This window comes from Scyliorhinus torazame, chromosome 3 (assembly GCF_047496885.1).
Source record: "Scyliorhinus torazame isolate Kashiwa2021f chromosome 3, sScyTor2.1, whole genome shotgun sequence".
NCBI lineage: Eukaryota > Metazoa > Chordata > Chondrichthyes > Carcharhiniformes > Scyliorhinidae > Scyliorhinus > Scyliorhinus torazame.
The window spans coordinates 208,815,771-208,829,049 of NC_092709.1; the positions used below are offsets into that span (position 1 = coordinate 208,815,771).

General features: G+C 50.0%; 1 protein-coding gene across 2 annotated transcripts in view; it reads right to left on the reverse strand.

Moving 5' to 3' along the window:
- dlc1 (DLC1 Rho GTPase activating protein) overlaps window positions 1-13,279 on the reverse strand; it is a 732,899-nt gene that overhangs the window by 511,777 nt on the left and 207,843 nt on the right. For both annotated transcript variants that reach the window (XM_072496832.1, XM_072496831.1), the window contains exon 3: window positions 10,194-10,343. In XM_072496832.1, coding sequence (XP_072352933.1) covers window positions 10,194-10,343 — 150 coding nt within the window. The remainder of the gene's footprint in view (window positions 1-10,193; window positions 10,344-13,279) is intronic.

The following is a 13,279-nucleotide window of genomic DNA, read 5'->3' on the forward strand; positions in this document are numbered from 1 at the left end:
AGAATGGTCCAACTTCGCAAAGCAATACCACTTCCTGCACATCACCTCGAGCCCGAATTACCCGCTATCCAATGGGAAGGTCGAAAAAGGTGTCCACATCGTGAAGCAGATGCTCTGTAAGGCTGTGGACTCAGCTTCGGACTTTAATCTTGCTCTTCTGGCGTACAGGGCAACCCCTCTATCCAACAGTATGTCTCCGGCACAGCTCCTTATGAATCGTAACCTGCGGCCGACTGTTCCGGGCATTCATGTACCTGACCTGGATCACCTTCCAGTGCTGCAAAAGATGCAGCAGATCAGAACCCGGCAAAAGCTAACATCAGATGCTCATGTTACTGATCTGTCCGTGCTGTGTCTGAAGGACGCTCTTCGCATCAAATTGCCTGGTGGAGGCTGGTCAGCTCCAGCTGGGTAGGGGAGAATCCCACCCGAGATCTTCCCTGTTTCCTGCTGGTGACATAATCAGGTTCACGATCAGTGAGGACGTGAAACTGATTACCATCCATTTGCATGACTTTAATATGCCTTACGCCATATCATCTGGGGGCATCAGATGACCCCCGCCCTCCCTGCCGGCGTGACATCCCACTAGTGGTAATCACTACTGCTCCCCAGCAGTCGAAATAATCACACTGTGGGTGAGGAGGCCAATGTAGTCCCGGGGTGGTCAGGGTCATGGCAGGTTGGCACCTTGGCAGATCCAGGGGGTGGGGCCCAGGGGCACGGCCTCCAGGGAACCCCACGGGGCTGGGAGAGGGGGTGCTTCGGTGATGCAGGGATGCCGACGATGGGTGTGTGGGGGGGGGGGGGGGCACTGAAGCCCCGTGCAAGCAATGGTGGATGGGGGGGGTGGGGCACTGGGGCTCCAATGTCGGTAACGGTGGAGATGGGTGGGCCTCTACTTTCACCTTGAGATCTGGGCACCCTTCCGATCTCTGTAAAAAGGGGTTGCTGGATCAATGAGGGCCAGCCCCGCCAGAGTGGCAGTGCAAAACACACTTCCATGCTTTTTTTTGACAAAATGTCTGAAGATCCGGAGAGAAAACCTGACTGGGGGAGAAATGCACTGGGCAGGATTCTCCGTCCAGCGATGCTGGAATCGTAAAGTGCGATTGTGCGAAGAATCGCACGTCTGGCGAAAATCGAGGCCGGTGGCGGGCGCCCAATGGAATGCCATGCTCAGGTGACTCAACACCGGCTTCGATTGCGTTCCACGCCGCACTTCAGTGTGGGCATGGAAGTTGTACAGTAACTGGCATTGACATATAATTAACAGGCTCGACCCAGCAATTTCTGTGCCCACACGATGCTTTACCTCCACCAGGGGGAATTACTGATGGCAAGGTTCACTTGTGGTAGGGAGAGAGAGGGGGTACATCGCTATAGTGTGCTAACAGTTGTGCCGCTGGCTGGAGTGGGGTTCTGCCAGGGCTGGGGGGATGAGTGAGGGGGCAACTAAGAGGTGGGCCAGGGGGTTGGAATGGATGAGCACTGACCATCATTGCTGCAGCCAGCAAGGCAGCCCTGCGGCTGCACCGATGCTGACTGCCCACTGTGAACTGAGAGCCTCTGGTCATATGAGTGCTTGCTCAGGCCATCCGTCCGAGGTACTCTCTGGCCCCAGCCGACCCATCAACGGAAGGGCGCGCTCCTGTGCAACAAGTGCCATCTTCTGGGCTAGGTTAGGGGTGTGTGGGGAGTGGAGTGCCTATATGCGGCTCCTGCTTGGCAGGCTCTCGAGTGCCAATCCCTCGGTGAATCGCAGGCCAGCGTTCATTGGAATTGTGCTAGTTCCACGTGGCGTGGGTGCTAGCCCATTATGATGCCCTGAATTGTTCTGGGCCATAGAACTGACACGATTCAGTCCCGGTGTCAGCACTTAGGCCGCGATTGTGCGGAAAGATTTCTAAGTGTGGTAGCGAGTGCGAATTCCCGGCGCTCGGATCAGCGAGACTTGCAATGCTATTCAACTTTAATTGGTCCACTTAACAAGGCCGCAAATGAAGGCTTGCCAGCTGATTCACCAGCACCATGTTCGCCAGCCCCCCGCTAACCTATTAATAATCTTTATTGTCACAAGTAGACTTACATAAACACTGCAATGAAGTTATTGCGAAAAGCCTCGTCGCCACATTCCGGCGCCTGTTCAGGCAGACTGAGGGAGAATTCAGAATTTTCAGCTGGTACGGGAATTTAACCCGTGCTGCTGGCTTTGTTCTGCATCACAAACCAGCTGTCTAGCCCACTGAGTTAAACCATGTTGTGTTGCATTTGCTCAGCCAACCCCAGTCAGCTCTGAACAATGACGCCGAGCCCCAAGATTCAGGGATGTTGACCTGTGGAGGCTGCTGGATGTTCTGGAGGCCAGGAGGGATGTCCTATTCCCCCAAGGGTGCTGGAGGGTGAGCCATAGGGCAGCCAGTGCCACCTGGGATGAGACGGCAGTGAGCTTGGGGAGTGTGAGCAGGAGGACTGGTCTCCAGTGCAGGAAGAAGGTCAATGACCTACACCAAGCAACACGAGCGAGTAGACACCAACGCCTCCCCCCCATGCCCCCCCCCCCCCCCACCTTCCCGGGGACATTTCTGCCACCACGGGAGCATCTGACCCCAAACTCTCCATGCGCCCCCAATCCTTCCTCCACCCAACCTCTCCCTTCAACCCCCCAACACGTCCTCCACCCCCTCCCTCTTCAACTATCCCCTACCCTCTTTTCACACCACCCTCCACCACTGTGTACCACACGTGTGCCTAACAATGCCCACTCTGTGTCTCCTCAGGAAAAGCTCTTCCTCAATCGCCGGGAGAGGGCTCAGACTGGCAGTGGTGTGCCAGACATCAGAATCCTCACCACCTTCGAGGAATGGGCACTGGAGGTGAGCGGTGTGGTCAAGGACAGAGTGGTCACCAACACAGAGGCTGGCGGACGCTGCAGAGGTGAGGAATCACCGGGCGCCATCAGAGGACCTGTCAAATGTGAGTTATTATTGCCTTACTGACTCAACGATCCCTCCCACTGACCTCATGTCCATTCTCCCGGAGGTCCTCCAGCTGACGGCACCGGCCCATCCTGGGTGGCCCCCTTTCCAGTCTCCCATGAGACCACCTTGGAGGAGAGCTCCGAGGATGCCACCATAATAGCTGTCATCCCCACCCTCCACCAGCACAGATACACACACCTCGGTGGGAAATGTTAGGGGCACAATCTGGTGAGCACCACAGTACTGATGTACATCAGGCGGACACAGGAACCCCCAGGCGAGACAGCAGTCAGGCATCTGCTGGATGCCAGGATCCAGCTGGGTCCCAGCCTGATGCTGAGCATGTTCTGCGGGACCTGCCCCGCTCTCAGATGGGAATGGCTGAGCTCTGCGGGGCATATTGCAGTCACAGGTGAGCATTGCCGAGTCACTGCAGAGCATGGCCCATTCACTGAGGAGCATCACCGAGGGCATCAACACGATCGTGCGGACCATGGGGAGCCGCCAGGGCTGGCAGAGCCAGATGATGCAGGGACAGACGTGGCTCGAACCAGCTGCCCCTCTTCCCAAGGTGAACCCCAGGGCCCTATGTGCACCCTCCGAGATTAGGGGCACTGGGAACCAACCCGGACCCGGATTGTGGATGGTGGTCATCACCTTCGGGAGAGTTGGAAATGTGAAACACAATAAACACCCTTCAGCACAACCAGTATGACGCCTCTGTCACTTTCTTCCACAATGCAGACCGACCTCCGAACCCTTGGCTCATTTCTCCAGGCATCTCCCCAACCCCCCTTCTCTGGGAGTGATGGGACACATACACTGGGAGGGTGGGAAATGGTAGTGAGGGATGATGGACCAGGCCACGTCCTAAGTGAATCGAGCGAATATGAGGGCCTCCCGTGCCCTAGTCTGTCCTTAGGTTCCTCCCAGGCCTCGCCATCCAGCACCTGTTGGTCCGGCACTGCCACATCATCCTCGTTCTCCTCTTCCTACTCAGAAGTGGCCACATGTTCCTCATCCCCAACCTCCAGCACGTCACCCTGCTGCTATGCCAGATTCTGGAGGGCACAGCAAACCACCACAAGGTGGGCAATGCTCTGGGCAGTGTACTGGAGTGCACCTCTGGAGCGGTTGAGGTATTGGAACCGCATCTTGAGGAGTCTGATGCACCGTTCAATGACAGCCCGGGTGGCCACATGGGCCTTGTTGTACCGGGTTTCCGCTTTGGCCACCGGCCTCCATACTGGCGCATTAGCCAGGTCCTCAGCTGGTACAACTTATCCCCCAAAGCCAGCCGCCCATCCTGGTGTGCTCCTTGAAGAGGCCCGGAATGACCCTCTGCCCCAGGATATAGCTGTCATGCACACACCCCGGGAAGCGGGCACACACTTGCATTATCTTCATCTGGTGGTCACACATGAGCTGTATGTTAAGGGAGTGGCGCACCCCTTTCCGTTAACATCGGGCACCACCAGATGACCTGGCGAGCGCAGGGTGACATATGTGGCATCTATTACCCCCAGGACCTGGGGCAACCCGGCGCTGATGGAGAAACCTTTTGGACATGCCAAAGATGATGTAGTTTTCTGCCCGGGCAAGTAGGGCATCCATGACTAGTTCGATGCACCTATGGGCTGTGGCCTGCGAGATACCACGTAGGTCCACTCTTGAGCCCTGGAATGATCCCGAGGGGGTAAAAGTTCAGGGCTGTGGTGATCTTGACAGCCACTGGGAGGAGGTGTCCTCCTCCTCCTCCACGTGGTGCCAAGTCCGCAAGGATATGGTACAGGTGTCACACCGCCGTCTTGTTGAGGCGGAGCCACCTGTGGCACGCCGTGTCCATCATCTGGTCAAAGGACCAGCAGCACCTGTACACCCTGGTCCGTTGTGGGACTCCCTCTCTGGGTCCATCCCTGGCCTGATGGTGGACGGGTCCTCAGGGTATGGGGCGGGGTCCGGCACATGGGCCGCTGCCATGATCATCTGCTGACGCTGCTGCTGCCGCCGTCTCCGGCGCCTGGCCTCCCGGACAACCAACAGCACCACTTGGGCAAGTTTTGGGTCCAATATCCCTGCCCTAGCAGTCAATATCTGTAAGGAATTGGGAGAGGGTGTTAGACTGACAAAGAGCGGTGGCTCCCATCCCGGGACCTCCAATCCCACATTGATCCCTGCCCCCTCCCCCCACGCTGCCCCCTCCCCCCACACAGAATGCCCTGCCCATGCACTCCTGGCTACAACGAGCCCCTGACCCTTTACCCCAGATGCCTGCTCACGACGTCACCGGGACCTGGTGCTGGTCCCCTCCCCTTGGCAACTCTCTGGCTGTGGAAACGTCTCCGGACCCGTCTCACATCCCCTAGGTGTTCGGATGTTTGCTACTACGTGTGTGGTGTTGTCTCCCGCAGTTTTCAGGCAGAATGTCCATGCATCACGGTCTGATTGAGATGCTAGGCAATGACTGCCACATGCTACATGGCCCGCCCGCCCACAGGAATTCACGTGGGTTATGTGAGGTGCCACCTAATCACGATTGCCAATTTCCTATTATCAATAGCCTTCAGCCTCACAGATAGAGACCTCAGCAGTTGGTGGGGGTTGTGGGTAGTCGGTGGGCCAGATGGACAAGAACAATGGTTGCCCCAGAACGGGTAAACATGATCCAGGTGTTGTCATGGTGGTGCTGCGATTGGGTGCCTCCCGGTTGCCCCTCCAGCAACCCCCTCCCATGGCGGCCCACCTCAGCCGGGTCTGTCTCCCCCCAGCCAAAGTTGAGGGTCCCCTACCCCCCGCCGAGCACTTGGGTGGCAAACCGTGTGCCCCTGGGCTCTTTGCCTGTGAGCAAAGATGGCTACTCATCTCCTTGGCTTCCCACAGAAGCTCTTCCGCCAGGTTCACATTTTTCAAAAGGAATACTAATCGGCGCCAATGTGACCACTTGCTGGGGAGGCCGATGGATGACGGGAGGCCGTTTGATATGGGGTGACTCTCATTAATTGTATGGAAATGGGGCTTAAGTGGTGATAATTGGTTTCTCGCCACTCTACGGCGAAATCCCGATTTTGCCTACGGGAATGGGCCGGTTGCATCGGCAACTATTTGGCCCCTGGCCCGGTTCTCGTTTTCGGCCTCTCCCTCTATTCACCAGCCGCGTTTCACTTGAGTGAGAGCGTAACAAGGCCGGAGAATCGCGCCCTTAGTCTCTGAAATGGAGAATTCTGGCCACCGACTTTCAGTCAGAACCAGACCCTAGTCATTTTGTGGGAATATTCTGTCCATTGTACTCAGAAAGCCTTTTTACCTGGAATTAACATCCATGTAATTTCAATTCTTCAGGCATTTCAGACTCCACTCTACAGTAGAATGCTTAAGTTGTGCTTTCTGCATTGGTGTCTATGGGATCAAGAACCCATTTAATAGGGAAAGCATGTGATGAATTGTGTCTTGTAAAGTTAGAGAATTTTAAGAGAAAACAACTTGAAGCCAGCAGCAGTAAGCATATTTCCATTGAGCAGCAGTAATATGGTACAGTCATGAAGTAATATCACTGCACTCAATGCACTGTGTAGCAAAAATACTTGAGGGATTAAGAATTTAGTGGGAAAATATATATATAAACTGTGGGACTGTGTAAAACCTGATCATGGGTTGAATGTTCCAGCATATTTTCATAATGATACCACATGTGCTTTAAATGCTACATTCACTCCCATTTCCTTTCCCAGGAGACATTGCAAGGTTTATGTCAACATCTGTAAACAATCTATCTGCAGTGACATCATCTCTCACCAGCATGTAAGTTCAACACTGAAGTCATGTTACAGTTCTACTTTTCGGAACACGGTTAAAATGCTACCTTTAAAAACTGACACACAGTCCACTGGGATTATTTAATGCTCAGAAAATGAGACCAATCCCTTTTGAAGAAAATGTCTGTGCTGTTTTACTTCAAAGTAACATACATAGTATGGTAATTTAGAACAAATAATCTCCACAAAATGCCCTTTGTCAGAAATCTTTTTATGTGCAAGAGTTATGATCTTTATCAGAACATAAGCTTGCAACTTAAAGCATAATGCCATCAAAATTACAGTGATATTATCGCCTGAAAATGTAATGCACTCACATCAAATTTCTTTCTCCATTACCTTAATTTGATCTTAACCTACTTGTTTTAGATAGATTAATATTTCCATTAAAACAACAGACAAAATAGTTTAATAAAAGGTACTAAAGAGCACTTTTACCAAGTCTGTGCTTTTTTGAGCAGAGCATCACCGAACAGTAACACAACGTGAAGAGAGGGCTAATTCTGTAGCTCTGATTCACTGCTCTGTGTTGCCATCTGGTGAGATTTAGATCTGGAAGTGCAAACATGCTGAATTTGCCTCCAAGACTTTGTACAATAAAACTGCACAGTGTCATTTTGAGGCTATTAAAGATTAAATGTTATTTTGAAGAATTACAACATTATAACATTGTATGTTTCCCTTCCAATCTCTGAAAATAAAATTCAAATGATTTACTTAACAACATTCTGAAAGTTTCCCCTTGCCCCACTATGTGCCAATTTTTTCTTATTTATTTAAGGGATGTGGGTATCGCTGTCTCGGCCAGAAATCATTGTGCATCCCTAATTGCCTTTGATAAGGTGATGGTGAGCTGTCTTCTTGAACTGCTGCAGTTCATGTGGTGTATGTACACCAGGAGGTAGGGAGTGCCAGAACTTTGACCCATTGACAGCGAAGCAAAGGCGATATAAAGGCAATTGGGACGGCACGATGGCACAGTGGTTTGCATTGCTGCCTCACAGAGCTCCAGAGTCCTGGGTTCAATTCCGGCCTTGGGTGATTGCGTGGAGTTTGCACTTTCTCCCTGTGTCTGCGTGAGATTCCTCCGGGTGCTCCAGTTTCCTCCCACAGTCCAAAGATGTGCAGGTTAGGTGGATTGGCCATGCTAAATTGCCCCTTAGTGTCCAAAAGGTTAGTTCAGGTTAGAATCATAGAATCATAGAATTTACAGTGCAGAAGGAGGCCATCCGGCCCATCGAGTCTGCACCAGCCCTTGGAAAGAGCACCTCACTTAAGCCCACACCTCCACCCGATCCCCGTACCCCAGTAATCCAAGCAAACCTTTTTGGACACTAAGGGCAATTTATCATGGCCAACTCACCTAACCCGAACATCCTTGGACTGTGGGAGGAAACTGGAGCACCCGGAGGAAACCCATGCAGACACGGGAAGAACGTGCAGACTCCGCACAGACAGTGGCCCAAGCCGGGAATCGAACCTGGGATCCTGGAGCTGTGAAGCAACTGTGCTAACCACTGTGCTGCCGTGCTACTGGTTTACAGGGATAAGGTGGAGGCGTGGGCTTAAGTAGAGTGCTCTTTCAGGGCCCATGCAGATTCGATGGGCCGAATGGCCTCCTTCTGCACTGTAAACTCTATGAATCCACGATTCTATGAAGTCAGGATGGTAATTTGGAGGGGAATTTGGTGGTAGTGCTACAATGTGCCTTCTGCCCTTACCCTCATGGATTGCAGTGGTCATGGGCATGGGCGGCACGGTAGCACGGTGGCTTCACAGCGCCAGGGTCCCGGGTTCGATTCCCGGCTGGGTCACTGTCTGTGCGGAGTCGGCACGTTCTCCCCGTGACTGTGTGGGTTTCCTCTGGGTGCTCAGCTTTCCCCCCACAAGTCCCGAAAGACGTGCTGTTAGGTAATTTAGACATTCTGAATTCTCCCTCTGTGTACCCGATCAGGCGCCGGAATATGGCGACTGGGGGCTTTTCATAGTAACTTCATTGTGATGTAAGCCTACTTGTGACACTAAAGATTATTTACTTATTTATGGGTTTGGAAGGAGCTGTCTAAGGAGCCTTGGTGAGTGTATCTTGCAGTTTGTACACACCGCTGCCACCGTGTGTGCTGGTGGAGGGAGTGAATGTTTGTGGAAGGGATGCAAAGCAAGCGGGCTCCTTTGTCCTGGATGGTGTCAAGCTTCTTGATTATTGTCCAGGCAAGGGAAAAGTGTTCCATCACACTCCTTATTTGTGTCTTGTAGATGGTGGACAGGGTTTGGGGGCCAGGAAGTGAGTTACTCACCAGAGTATCCTAGCTTCTGACCTGCTCTTGTCACCACAGTATTTATATGGCTAACCCAATTGAGTTTCTGATTGATTGTCACCCCAGGATGTTGATAATGGGGGTTTCAGTGATGGTAATACCATTGAATGTCAAAGGTTACATTGTCTCTTATTGGAGCTAGTCATTGCCTGACATTTGTGCCATGAATGTTACTTGCCACTTGTCAACTCAAGCCTTGATATTGTGCATTCATCCCCACTTCTGACCTGATGGTGGAAGGAAGGACATTGATGAAGCAGCTGAGAACTAGGATGCTCCTCTGGGGAACTCCTGCAGTGATGTCCTGGAGCTGACCTCCAACAACCACAACCATCTTCCTTGTGCCAGGTATGACTGCAACCAGTGGAGAGTTTCTCCAAATTTCAGTTTTGCTAGGGCTCCTCGATGTCGCGCTCGGTCACTCTCAACTCACCTCTGGAGTTCAGCTCTTTTTTTCATTTAGAACCTGGACTCTAATGAGGTCAGGAGCTGAGTAACCCTAGCGGAACCCAAACTGAGCGCTAGTGAGTAAGTTATTGATGGGGATGTAATTGGCTGGGTTGGATTTGTCCTACTTTTACCTGGGTCTCTGGATTACTCGTCCAAAGACAATACCACAATGCCATCCCGCCCCTCGTTCTTTCAGTTTGGGGAGAAGGGTGACCACAAGACCAGTTTACATAGTCATAGGTCTCTTCTTATGCTGCCTTTCAGGTGTTGCAGCTTTACTTTCCTCATGCCTGTGGAGCACCTTGCTTCTTTGATAAATTTTACAAGAGGATATTAATTTGGTGCTATTTTGAAGCTGTTCAGCTATAACCATCAATTAAAGTCTGAAGGGGCCTCCTACTTTTAATTACAATGTCAGAATATGGGAGACTATCTTCTGCCCTTACCTTTCTCAATCAATTTCAATAAAATTAAGTTTTATTTAAAATTTCTCTTCTTGGCTATTGGCTTGAAATTAGACTATTCCCCAAATCTGTCTTTCCTATATCAGTCTTAATAAAGATTTGTACAATATTCAGTATTAGTAAACAAAGCATACAAAAAAGAATGTGATTGTAAGTAAATGTGCTCACAGGAATGTGTCTTCTCTGAACAGTTGGAGTACTGGATGGAGATGAGTTTGCACTGAGGGCATTTTCAATGTCTTGGTCAAGTTGGTCCAATTTCATAATGAGCAGCACCATGGAATCCAGCCTGGCCCGATCTCGATCTTCCCTCATTTCCTGAGGAAACAGATCGTGCAATTACAACTTGCAGACCTAGAATCATAGAATTATACAATGCTGAAGCAGGCCATTCGCTCCATTATGTTTCTGCCAGCCCTTTAAAAACGGCTATCCAAATTTTTTACTTTTACAAACAGATTCTGAGAACTGCCATACCTCAGAATGCTGGAGGGAAATAGAAGTCAAAAGCTTTCCCATTTTGCAGAGCCCTGTTTTAATTTGAGAGATTGAGTTAGTAAAGATGTGGAAGAGTGTCATACGTTGTTACTTCTACGCTGCACTTGGTTAGGATGCCATAGCAACTCATTGTGATTCTTTACTTTAAGTTTGGTTACGTATGTAGCGGCTGGTGATGTAGCCAAGATAAACCTTTCTATGAATATCGAGGGATAGAATTGGAGAATTGTTCATATCTGTTCCAACTGCATGAGTCAGCCTAGTTAAATTAGAAGGTGTCCATTTATTCTGGAGGTGCAACTAGCGATTCCACTTGCCATATAATCGATGGTTCACGTATGTGAAGATCCCAAGGGGTGAAAAAAGCAATTACAATTTGGCAGCAGTGTCTTGCATTCCAGAATTAACAACAAGTTTATAATTCTACCAGAAGAAGTGCAGACATATATACACATGTCAATATTATTTTTTTAAATGAGTAATTTGCTAGTGATCGTGAATTCCAGACATTATTTCAAGTGTGTGAAAGAGCATAACTCATACGTGGCTTTGGCTCCCATGAATTAAGGTTCTCTCAGACTTATAAAAGAGCTATCATAACTCATTGTCCCTGTTGAGATATCTTGTGTTACCATCATCTGTTTCAGTTTGTCTGAGTAGACGGCAAAAGCCTCTTTTCTGGGGATTATTGCAAGCTACTCAATTGACTATGCACACATGTGCTGTAAAAATGGGAAGTATGGCGTTCCAGCCTGTTTAAAGGGGTTGCAATTTAATGTTTTATGCTTGGCGAGTAATGTAATGTTACTAAATTTGACACAAAATTAAAATTGAAGATGCTCTTCGAATATAAGAGCATGAATCAAGGGATCAGCAATGGCTAATCAGGCTGATAGCTTCCACAGACAATCAGTCACTCTATTTCAACTCTTATGGGAAACTCCACATAAATACTCTCTGACCTCCCAAAGCAATTAAATCAAACTCCAGTATATTCTTTCATCCACATAGTTCCCCTCAACTACACCTGCTGTTCTCCGTAAAAAAATCTCACCCATCCCAAAAGCACAGCAGACATCAAACCCCATGATATAAATTATATAATAAAACAGAAAATGGATCTGGAGTCGTATGATGACCAGACCAGGTACTGATGGCAGATTTCCTCCCCTGAATAACATCAGCGAACTAGATGGATTTTTACATCAACTGATAATGGTTTCATGATCCCCATTACTGAGATGAGCTTTCAGTTCCAGGGGCAGGATTTTCCATTCCCCCCACGACATGTTTTCCAGTAGTGGAGGCAGCACACATTGGCTGCCAGCAGGATCTTCCAGTCCCGCCGATGTCTATGGCGTTTTGCGTGCCTCACCTTTCCCACCACTGCAGGGGGCGGGGGGGGGGGGTCCACCATCCGCCATCAGTGGGGCCGGAGGATGCCTTTGCCGAGAAGGGCCAGAAAATCCTGCCCCAGATTTTATTCATTGAATTTTAATTCTACCAGATGCCATGGTGTGATTTGAATCTGTGTCCCCAGATCATTAGCCTGGGTTTCTGGATTACCAGACCATTATCACTACCACAACCTCCTCGGGTCAGTTAGATCTCCATTCAAGGAAGAAGCAGAGATGCGCTATACCATCCTGTGGGGGATGGGGCGTAGAGAATTTGGACATCCATGGTGAAAAGAGAAAAGATTAGGCACTGGTGGTTGGGTCACTGCATTTATTCAAGGCAGATTTAGACACAGTTTCGATAGACAATATGGACATCATTGGGGGGTTGGCAGACAGGAAAGTGGAATTGGAACCACAGCCAGATCAGCCATGATGTTGTTGAATGGTGGAGCCAGCTTGAAGGGCCAAATAGCCTACTCTTGCCCCTAAGTCATTTATTCCTATGGACAGACCATCCAGCATCGACATAGATGCCGGAAACGACTTCCAAGCCTGTTGACCCTGAAAGGTTCTCCTCACTAACATCTGGGGACTTGTGCCAAAAGTGGGAGAGCTGTCCCACAGACTAATCAAGCAATAGCCTAACACAGTTGTACTCACCGAATCATACAGACAATGCTCCAGACACCACCATCACTATCATACTGAGCTGTCCCACTGAAAGGACAGACCCATCAGAGGTGACGACATAATGGCACTGAATGGGGAGGGAGTTGCCCTGGGGGTCCTCAACATTGGCTCATGACCACATGATGTCTCATGGCATTATATTAAACATGGGTAAGAAAACCTCCTGCTGGTTACAACCAACCCCTCAGCTGATGAATCTGTGCTGCTCCATGTTGAACACCACTTGGAGGAAGCACTGAGGGTAGAAAGGGCACAGAATGTACGCTGGGTGGGAAACTTCAATGTCCATCACCAATGGTGGCTCGATAGTACCACTACTGACCAAGCTGGCCGAGTCTGCTATATTGGTTCAGTGGCAGATGGTGAGGGAACCAACAAGAGGGAAAAAAACTACTTGACCCCATCTCCACCAACTCTCTGCAACAGATGCATCTGTCCATGACAGTACCTGTAAGAGTGATCACTGTACTGTCCTTGTAGAGTCAAAGGTCCATTGAGGATGACCAAATCGTGTTGTGCGGCACTACCACCACGCTAAATGGGATAGATTTCGAACATATCCAGCAACTCAAGTCTGGGCATCCATGAGGGGCTGTAGGCCCCTGTTAGCAGCAGAACTGTACTCAACCACAATTGTGATCTCATGGTCCAGCATATCCCCCACAC